The 10,273-nt window shown below is 52.9% G+C and overlaps 1 protein-coding gene across 2 annotated transcripts in view; it reads right to left on the bottom strand.

The window, feature by feature from the left end:
* Positions 1-10,273, bottom strand: part of PTPA (protein phosphatase 2 phosphatase activator) — a 29,773-nt gene that overhangs the window by 11,446 nt on the left and 8,054 nt on the right. For both annotated transcript variants that reach the window (XM_081803731.1, XM_081803732.1), the window contains exons 3-7: positions 10,107-10,193; positions 5,384-5,509; positions 3,414-3,531; positions 1,270-1,369; positions 43-167 (exon numbers count right to left, since the gene is read on the bottom strand). In XM_081803731.1, coding sequence (XP_081659857.1) covers positions 43-167; positions 1,270-1,369; positions 3,414-3,531; positions 5,384-5,509; positions 10,107-10,193 — 556 coding nt within the window. The remainder of the gene's footprint in view (positions 1-42; positions 168-1,269; positions 1,370-3,413; positions 3,532-5,383; positions 5,510-10,106; positions 10,194-10,273) is intronic.

Below are 10,273 nucleotides of genomic sequence, written 5' to 3'. Positions count from 1 at the left end.
GGGGGGGGGGGGGGGGCGGAGGGGTAGGCGCCCCTTCAGTACCTATCAGCTGCGAGCTGCCCCAGATGAAGGGCAGAAACTGAAAGTCGTCCAGGCCCCACACTCCCTGGCTGCCGGCTGGCTCCATTCTGTATGTCTTCTGGAGTTTACGCATAACCTCCAGGTACCTGCACAGGAGGGAGGGGAAGAAAGAGGCAGCAGAAAGCAGACAGACAGTCTCAACCCTTCTGCCACTGGGAGCTCACGGAGGCCAGAAATAACTACCTAAGAGTGTAACTGGTCTCTATTTTCAATGAAAACCTACATGCGTAAGTTATGCATCAGCTGGTACTCTCAAAATAATGTCGCTTTATTTTTTTCTCCCACGCTCAGCCTTCTTTTGGCCCAGGAAAGGGGGGTTTAGCGCCATCAACTCCTGACAATGTGAGACCCTGGGCAGGAGCCCCAGGCTCTCTAACTTTGGCCTGCCCATCGGAAAGCTGGTGGGGGACAGAGCAGATCATCTCCTGGGGCCTTCCGGCTCCCACCTTCCCTGTTCTCAGGGGCTGCGTCAGCATCACCAGAGTGGGGCCCGGAAAGAGAACGGGTGCTGTCAGAAGCCTCTGGTGGCTGCACCACACCTGTACGGTTCGGGGGTGGGGTGGGGTGGGGAGTGGGTCAGAGCCCGACTGCAGGGGTTCAGCTGGCTGTGTGAATTCAGGGATCAGAAGACAGCTGATTTCTCTGGGCCTCCGTTTCTTCACCTATAAAATGGAAATGACTGGGGCACCTGGGTGGCTCAGTCGTTAAGCATCTGCCTTCAGCTCAGGTCATGATCCCAGGGTCCTGGGATCGAGCCCCACATCGGGCTCCCTGCTCAGCGGGGAGCCTGCTTCTCCCTCTCCCTCTTCCCCTGCTTGTGTTCCCTCTCTCACTGTGTCTCTCTCTGTCAAATAAATAAATGAAATCTTAAAAAAAAAAAAAATGGAAATCACGGTCACTGCTGCCTAGAGCTGTTGGGGGAATCTAGGGAGGGAGCTGCGCGTGGAGAGCTCAGGACGAGGCCTGACACGGCAAACACACGGAAGCATTAGCAGTCGGCACGTGACTTTCCTTCACTTGTCCTTACTTGGATCTGAACCTGTCAGAAGGCTTCTGGGACGCCCCGTCCACAGCCAGAGCTCGATCAGGACAGGCCAGAAGAAGCAACAGCCAGTCAGGAGCGCCCACCAGCATCCCACCCCAGTCTGACAAGGAGAGGAGAACCCTGCTGCTCTTCTTCTCACTCACCGATCGAACACCTTGAAGACTATGGCTATTTGGTCGTCTACCCGGAGCACCCCGATCTTGCAGAGGCAGCAGAGGAAAGCAGCAAAGGCTGCTTCATGTCCTAGGGAAGAAGAAAACAGCCGAGGTCGACGGTCTTCCAGAAAAAGGAGTGGGACTGTTCTTGGTCTCACCAGAGTCCAAATCACTGAGAACTGCCCCTCTACGGAGGGAGGTCAACATGGAGATAATGGGGCCTCCGCCCCTTCCAGAAAGACCCAGGCCCTTTTGAGAACTACCACTACTATAATTCTAAAAGGCCTAGAAGGCCAAGGCTGTGGACTTCTTAAACAGACATTTGCATTTTGTTTTGTAGGTTTAACTCACTCGTCAATTCCACGCTATCTATTGAGCACCTACTACAATGGCAGCCACTTTCCGTGTCAGGCACTAGGGAAACCACATCCATGCCTTTGCGTGATAGTTTATGATCTACCAGGATGACAAACATTAAACAGACAATCACTTCTATAATTTTAGCTCCGAAGGAGAAGGACAGGGTGATAACTGGAGGATAACACAGGGTGTTCAAGAAGGTTTCCCTAAGAAAGTAATATTTAATCTGAAAGATGAATAAGAGTTGGTAAGGCATTGGATGTGAGGGAAGCAAGAAGAGCCATCTAGCCAGAAGAAACATCATGTGCAAAGGTGCTGAGGTGAGAAAAACTGGGATATGTTTGAAGAACACTAGGAACGCCAGTACGGCTAAAGTAGAAAGGGCAAGGGAGAAAGCGTAACAAGATGAGGCCGGCAATCAGACAGGCCTTACCTGCTACGTAAGAAGCTCAGACTCAGTACCCTAAGAGCAACGGGAGCCACTGAAGGCTTCCAAGCAGGGAACAACACATGGTCACATTACAGGGTCAAAAGGCAGCCCCTTCCATAGGGTCCCTGGCTGGCTCAGTCAGTGGAGCATGTGACGCCTGATCTCGGGGTTGTGAGTTCGAGCCCCACGGTGGGTGCCGAGATTGCTTAAAAATAAAATCTAAAAAAAAGGCACTCCCTTCCGTTCCCAGTCATGTCAAATAGAAATGGTCAGCACTACAGACACCACCGATCAGACCCCGGACTGAATACCATGGTTCACAGTATTATAAAAAAATGTATTTGGACGGAGGCAGGAAAGAATACTTCAGCGACTTCCTGCCCATCTCTGTAGAATGAAGGTGTCTCCAGGGCCTGGGACGCTTGTGAGCTGTTCCTCTCACCTGCAGTTTCTGATCTCCACCAGCCACGGTCCCAGCCACCATCACTCAGGGGCTCTGGCACACTTGACAGCAGAAGAAAAACCCACCCCTGGCTGACCTGGCCAGTCTCCCCTTCAGGGTCCCTCCCGGTCAGTCTCAGTCAAAACTCCACCCCGGGAAGTCTCCAAACACTTGATAAACCTGCTCCCCAGCAACAGGGGGAGCAGAAGACAACGCCTCCCCAGGATCCAGGTTCAAGGGGGCCCTTCTCCAGGCCTGCCAACGCGGCCTGTGATTGTCTCGAGGAACCTGAGCCCCAGGCGAGGGGAAGGCCTAAGAGAGCAGCCTTGCACTTGCCGCTTCAGGGCACGTGAGAAAGGTGAGCCTACTACAGCAGGGTCCTCCCTTGCCGCCCACCCCCCACCCCACCCCCCGCCCCCGCCCCACCCCCAGCCAAGGAGACAACGCTTCCCCTCTGAGGTGCCTGCATGCGCCCTCTCCCGGAGAACTCAGCAGCACACAGACACCGGGCTAGGAAGAGGGCGTGCCACAATGCTGCCGGGCGCTACCGAGCTCTTTCACTTCTCAAGGCTCTGGTGCAGGGCCGCCTTGAGATACAGTAAGTGCTCAATAAATTATGTGCTGCCGGCGCTAAGCTCACAGACCCCGTCTTTACAAAGAACAGAAATCGGTGCTGCGCGGGGACACCACGCACGTGGCATCAGCTCCCCCTGGTGGACCAAGGCAGAGCCGCGGGAGCCGCAGCAGGCCTCGCGGCACCCCGGGGCCCGGGCGGGGACTGCGCCCCGGCTGGCCCCGAAGGGCTGCTTGCTCAGAGGGCCCGAGGCAGCCGGAGCAAGGAGGAAGCAGCCCAAGAAGAGCCTGCACCGAAGCCGAGTACGCAGCGGGAGCGGCGGGTACCAGTGCCGTAGTCGATGCGCGTCGAGTTCCCCACTGACTCCTTCAGGTAAACGGCCACCTCAGGCACGGCAGCGGCCAGATGGGTGGGGACCACTGTGGCCACCAAGTTTTCCGCTTCCTGATAACACAAGAGACACAAAGTGGCGGCAGCAGATTAGGCAGTATCCTGGTGGCGGGCACCCAGGAGCAGCATCTGGCTGGGGCCCGGTTGGCCACGCCAGGCCGGCCTGGCTCCCTGCTCTGACCGAAAGCTGAGGAGGGAGACACTGACCCTTACGCCACAGAGCCACCACCCCGGGGTGGCTTTTCGTCCGCTGGCCCTTCCTCCAGGGGACAAGGGTCTGGGACGAGATGGGAGGGAACTGCAAAGAAGCCATTCAACTCCCCCATCTGGTAACTCGCCCACGTGCCTACAGACACCGTCTTTCTTCACAGTCCCAGGATAACAAGAATGTGTGCCATATATCCACCCAAACGTGCAGACGAGAACGTTCACAGCAGCATTATTCATAGTAGCCCAAATGTGGGAACAAGCCTCCACCGAAATGCCCACCGACCACAGACCGTGGTGCAGTGAGGTGCCGGAACACGACACCGCAAGGCAAACGCTCTGCTGCTCCCCACAACATGGGGGACTCTCGGAAACAGAACGCTGAGCAAAAGAAGTCAGACGTTTATAAGAAGTTCAAAAACAGGTAACACTGATCTACGGGACGGAAAGCGGAAGAGTTTGCGGGAGGATATCAACTCGAAAGGGGCACCGGGGCCCTGCCGGGGTGCTGGGAAGTTTTAGAGCTTGATACAGGTGGGAGTGCAAGGGCCAAACATATGCTAAGATCCAGCCAGCCGCACAGCTGTGAGACGTTCACTTTCCTTTAAGTTTTAACTCAATAAAAATCTTTTAAAAAAGACCCTGTGCCCTCAGAGTCCAGAGGCAGCCCCAGGCTGCTCTTAGGCAGGGACAGCATTCTGCTGGGTCCCTGGGGCTCCCCTCTGCTCCAGGCGGAAACACTGGGCCAGAGAAATGAGGACCCAAGCTTCTCTAGGTTCAGTCTATAGATACCTGGCAGGAAAATCTCCTGGAGACCTGGGAAAATCTGGATTCCTGGGCCCCACCCTAGACCTACAGACTGCTTTTCTAAGAACAGGGCCCATGATCCTGCATTTTTATTTTTTGCTTGCTTTGAACAGGTATCACTGCTATAGGATTCAAAAATAAAGACATTAAAAAAATAAAAATACACTGAATTCTACTCCAGAAACCAATATTGCACTGAATATTAACTACCTAAATTTAAATAAAAATTAATAATTTAAAAAATCAAGAAAAAGAAGCGCAATACTAAATTCTTTGGGATTTGCCAAGAAAATATCGAAAAGTAAAAACGTAAATAAATACACACATTACAAACGGGATGCATTGAGAAGTTTCTGTCCCCTTCCCCACTCTCCCCCGCCCTCAGAGAAGTCACAGCTTTATTAGCCTCTTGTACATCCTTCCAGTGATGTTTCCTTATGCAAACTGAGCAGCACAAACATATCTTTTCATTTTTCCCTCTTTCCTACCAAAAAGTAGCTCGCCATGTGTCAGACCCCAGGTTCCTCTTTAACTGAACAATAAATCCCAGACCACCTTCCCCCAAGCTCCTAGCGGGCTCCTAGTCTTTCTCATAGCTGCATAGCACTCCAGGTTAGATCTACTAGTCTATCTGACCGATCCCGTGCACATGGACACTTGGGACATTTGAATCTGTTGCTAATGCAAACGATGACCTAATTAACAGCCCCATGCAGAGGACTGGGCATCCATAGTGGCGATTCCCAGAAGATGGTGGGGGCAGAGGGTAAATGCATTTGTACTTTTGGTAAATGGAATCGCCATTTTAATAAACTCCCCAGTGATTCTGAGATGCCTGAAAGCTCCTGCACCCCCTGGCCCAGCCCCCAAGCATGTCCTGTGGCAGCCTCACCTCGTCGAGTTTGGCATACCAGGTCCTGTAGGCCTTGTTCCCAAATCGAGAGGGCTGGTCCACCGGAGGGGTCTCATCAATCCACCTGTCCAGCGTGTTGAGAAGGGTGACCAGTTTCTCAATGGCCTGTAGTAAGCAAAATAGAGGGGGCCAAGCACAATGATTAGTGGCCCCCATCTAGAGCCACAGAGGGAAGTCCCAACTGCTGCTGGACAATGACCCATAGGCATGGCATTAGTGGTAAGTGCTGGGGAGATCACACACTCCTACAGGATCAAGTTTTTAAATCCAACTGTCTGGGGGCACCTGGGTGGCTCAGTGGGCTAAGCGTCTGCCTTCAACTCGAGTCATGATCTCAGGGTCCTAGGATCGAACCCCGTGTCGGGCTCCCTGCTCAGTGGGGAGTCCACTTGTCCCTCTCCCTCTGCCCCTCCCCCCATTCATGCTCCCTCGCTTTCTCACAAATAAGTAAAATCTTTAAAACACGGGCCCCGGGGCACACATTATTTTGCAGCCTGCTCAATTTCCTCATGAGCCTCATTCCACATCAACATGTAAACATAATTTTACAACAGCCTTTAGTAAGCTAATAGCATCTCATTGTGCCAACATACTATAATGTTTTACCTAATCCCTCCCTGTTAAATATTTGGGTTATTCCCAATTGTTCCTTCCCACAAACAATCTGGGCAGCCCCCACCTGCAGAACTGCTGGATCAGAGGTCCGAACCTGTGTAATGCTTTGCAAGGGCCACAGCGTCGGGGAGCCAATCTCCCTACACCTTTCCCACAGTAGGCAGGAACCAAGGAGTGGGATCGGTGCCACAGGCCAGGGCAACGTTAGCACACAGCATGTTACTCAATGAGGAAATAGGTGAGGCTGATGATCCAAAACACAGGTCTGGAAGGGCAGCTAGAAAAGGACTCCTGGGTGTGGCTTGTAAAAAAAAAAAAAAAAATTGGCCAAAAAAATAAAATAAATAAATAAAAATTAAAAAAATAGGCCAGGGGCGCACGGGTGGCTCAGTCGTTAAGGGTCTGCCTTCGGCTCAGGTCACGATCCCAGAGTCCTGGGATCAAGCCCCCTCCCCGCTCCCCGCATTGGGCTCCCCGCTCTGCAGGGAGCCTGCTTCTCCCTCTCCCACTTCCCCTGCTGGTGTTCTCTGTCAAATAAATAAATAAAATCTTAAAAAAAAAAAAAAAGGCCAAAACGAAAGGCTAGCGGAAGGCACAAGGCAGAGAGAGGATGTTCAGAGGCAGGCAGCCCTGGGAGAGAAGACCTTGCCAAGAAGCAGGTTTTGCCTGTGTCTACTGGGCACGAACAGCACAAAGAGAGACCTCCAAGAACCCCTGACACTGGGTCCGACCTAGCAGGGTGGTGCCCACATAAAAAGTTGTGAGGACGAAGGCAAGGCTCAGTCGAGTCCACTGCTGCATTGCGCAGGCTCCGTACAGGAGCGGTCCAAGAGCTGTGCGGGGAGGGAAGTGAACTTGAGCTAATGGAATACCTATCAGCCAGTGCCCACCCCCACAGAGCTCCAGGAGGCACAAATCACACCAGACCATGTAAACGGCACCTTGTGCAACGTGACAACGGCCTCAATGTTGCCATCCCTCACCTCCCCTTCCTCTATGCTTGGGGTGCAAGAGCGAGCAAAAGTTACCTGTAAGAGGGGAAATCTCCCTGTACACCTGGCTGAGGCAAAGGGCCCGGGTGACATAAAGCTGCCCAGCTGAAATGTGAGACAAAGTGCTGCCAGCTTTGTGAAGAACCAGGTCACCAGGAACTGATCAGGACAGAGCAAACCTGACCCCATGCAGCAACTGAGACTCAGGAGTGATGAGGCAGTAATCCCAGGCCCAGGAAGCACCAGCCAGGACCAATTCCCTGACGATCTCAGTCTTGGGCAAGGCGCTGAAGGGGATAAAGAAGGTGCGGGGAGGCCACGTAAGCCAGGCCCCAGCTGCCAGCTCAGCTGGAGAAATGAATAATTAAAAGGCTCCTAGCTCCTCTTTCTGGAGAGGGCTTTTTAGAATGCAGGGGCTGCCTCTATTGTCTGACTGGCTGGGGCAGAGGGGTTTGGGGGGGCTCCCCTGCTGTGGGCCAAACCCTCAGGAAGCACAAATAGTAATTTGAACTACCCTCCAGCTCCCTAAACCAGTGCTTCCTTTCGGATTTCATGGACCAGTAAAATTTTCTCCAAACCATTACTTGCCAGCGTTTTCTTTGTCTTTGCCCCCAACTTAAATAGGAAACAGAACAGCAAAAAAATAAGGTTCTTATCTACCCACATTTTGCAAAACCCAAAAATTTGAACCCCCAAACATTAAGACAGATATAATCTCAAACTGCAGAAGAGCCTTCTAAACATGGGTCTAGACAGTCTCACCACATTGCCCTTGCTTGTTCCCTTCGCTGCTGGTCTGGAAGCTGCCACCTAGGGCGGCTCTGTCTGCCCTCTCCCCAGCTGCCATCCCTGTAGGAGGAGGCAGGCGTGAGAGGAAGCGGGATCCCCAAGCAGCTGTGCCGGGGCCTCCCCGCATCTGCGGGCTGAGACCACATGCTGTGAGCCCTGCCTTCTGCTGCCCTGCCAGCCATGGGCAGAAGCTGGGAGACCTCTGGAGACCAAACTAGTCACCTCTGCCCACCAAGTGATCACCCTGGCACTGGGATGAAACCCAGCTCAGGAAGCACCCTCAACTGAAGCAATCACACCACTACTGGAGGTCAGAACTGAAAAACAGCTCATGATAACAGCTAATAATGATAAAGACATCCAGTATGTACCAGGTACTGTCCTAACAAGCCTACATGTAGGATCCCACTGACTCCTCCCCAGGGGCCATGAGTCGGTCTGCCAGCTCTGTCACTCAACAGATGAGGAGATAGAGGGTCAGAGGGGACGAAGCCACTCAGCTTGGAAGGGAGAGATTATCCAAACCTAGTCAGCCTGACTCCAGAACCCAAGCACTTAACCATGCTGCAATCCTGCCAAGAGAACAGCTCCTGAGCTAAGACAACACCTGGCCAGCGTGGAGTCTACCATCAAAGCGTGAGCGGATATTACTGGACCTCAGGATCTGCTGGGGTAATTAGAACACCCCCCTGTAATTAGCCTTCCCCCGCCACACTCCCTGCCCACTGAGGACAGCCGAGCCTCCCTCACCACAGGCTCAAGGACAAGCCCTCTCTCTCCCAACCCACAAACTCAATGGTGGGCCAGCCCCCAAGAGAAGGAGGTCTATCCCCAGCACAGGTCTGGCTCCCCTCTGGTGATAGAACAAGACCTCAGCCACCCCACAGCCAGTTGGGGCCCAGGAAGAGGCAGCTCTCCTGAGGCGGGGTATGAGGGACAGGTGGAGAGACCGGGCTGCGACAGGGCCAGGCCTTATCCAACAGGGTGGGATAAGGCACTGAGAGGCAGCTCAGGCCCTGGTGTCTGAGATAAGAGTCTCAAGGTGACTGTGAGCCAACTGGGAGAGGAACCCAAGAGGCCACTGGAGGCTTGGGACCCAGCCCTTGGAGATGGCATCCAGCAACAGCAAATAGCCTGCAAGCCCACACCTCCCCACAGCTCTTGTCCTTTCTCCACCAACAACCTATCTCCAGAAGAGCAGCCAAAGAGCGTCCACCCTGCAGTGCATGCCCTCAACTCAGCATCCCCACTTCCAGGAATGATTCCTCAGGAAAGAGCACCCACAGATCTATATGTAACGATGTTCAGAGCAGCGACATTTAGGGACACAACCTCAAAGTCCACACTTAGGGCTATTTAAACAAATGAGGGCCGGTTCGATGAGGCTGCCATTTACATAGTGGAGGGGCAGCAGGAGAGGAGGAGCTCAGAGGGCAGGTCTGGGTGACGTTCCCCAAACTGTTCCTGGGGCCGCCCCAGGGAGCTGGGTAGGAGGGGAAAGATAGGGAGAGGTCAGCTTTTTGTTAATACATTTCAGTGAAGCACACTTACTTCATTTATAATCTTTTTTCATTTAAAAAGGTACATAAAAACACCAGTTAGCAAAAATGCAGGCTATAAAACAGCATATTTACCTTGATCCCAATTTTATAAATATACATCTACTGACAAATTGGAAAAAAAAAAAAAAAAAAGATTAGAAATACAAACACCAAGAAGGGCCTGGGTGGCTCAGTCGGTTGAGTGTCTGACTCTTGGTTTCGGCTCAGGTCATGATCTCAGGATCCTGAGATGGAGCCCGGCCAGGATCCAGCCGCCAGGTCAGCTCTGCGCTCAACGTGGAGTCTGCTTGTCGCTCTCCCTCCCCCCACTCACGCGCATGCTCCTTCCCTCTCTCTCTCTAAGAAATAAATATTTTTTATTTATTTTTTTTTTTAAATTTTTTAAAAAATATTTTATTTATTTACTTGAGAGAGACAGAGATAGTGAGAGAGAGCTCGAGCAGGAAGGAGGGGGAGAAGCAGGCTTCCCGCGGAGCAGGGAGCCCGATGCGGGGCTCGATCCCAGGACCCCGGGATCATGACCTGAGCCGAAGGCAGAGGCTTAACCATCTCAGCCACCCAGGTGCCCCTAAATAAATATTTTGTAAAAAGGAAAAGAAATACAAACACCAAAATGTCAACCGCACATGTGCTTAGGCGATCTTATTTCCTGCACTGGCCTGTTGTGGGCCGTGAGGACAGGTGACTCTCTGGAGCTACTCTGGGAGCAGCCCTGCTGCAGCAGCCTCCCCCGCCTGTGCCTACCTCAGAGACTTTGTACTCAAAGGTCAGCTTCTTCCCCTTCACACCTTCGTTGAGCGTGAGGATGAATCCGATGTAGTCAGCATATGCCTACCAAACAAAGTGGGGAGTGGGGACGGAAAGAGGGGTGTCAGACCCCTGACCCTCCACACCCTGGCCAGCCCCCAGCT

This window comes from Leptonychotes weddellii, chromosome 14 (genome assembly GCF_054177405.1).
Source record: "Leptonychotes weddellii isolate Sample4059 chromosome 14, ASM5417740v2, whole genome shotgun sequence".
NCBI lineage: Eukaryota > Metazoa > Chordata > Mammalia > Carnivora > Phocidae > Leptonychotes > Leptonychotes weddellii.
The sequence above is the reverse complement of the archived record's forward strand: the minus strand, read 5'-3'. Positions and strand labels throughout refer to the sequence as shown.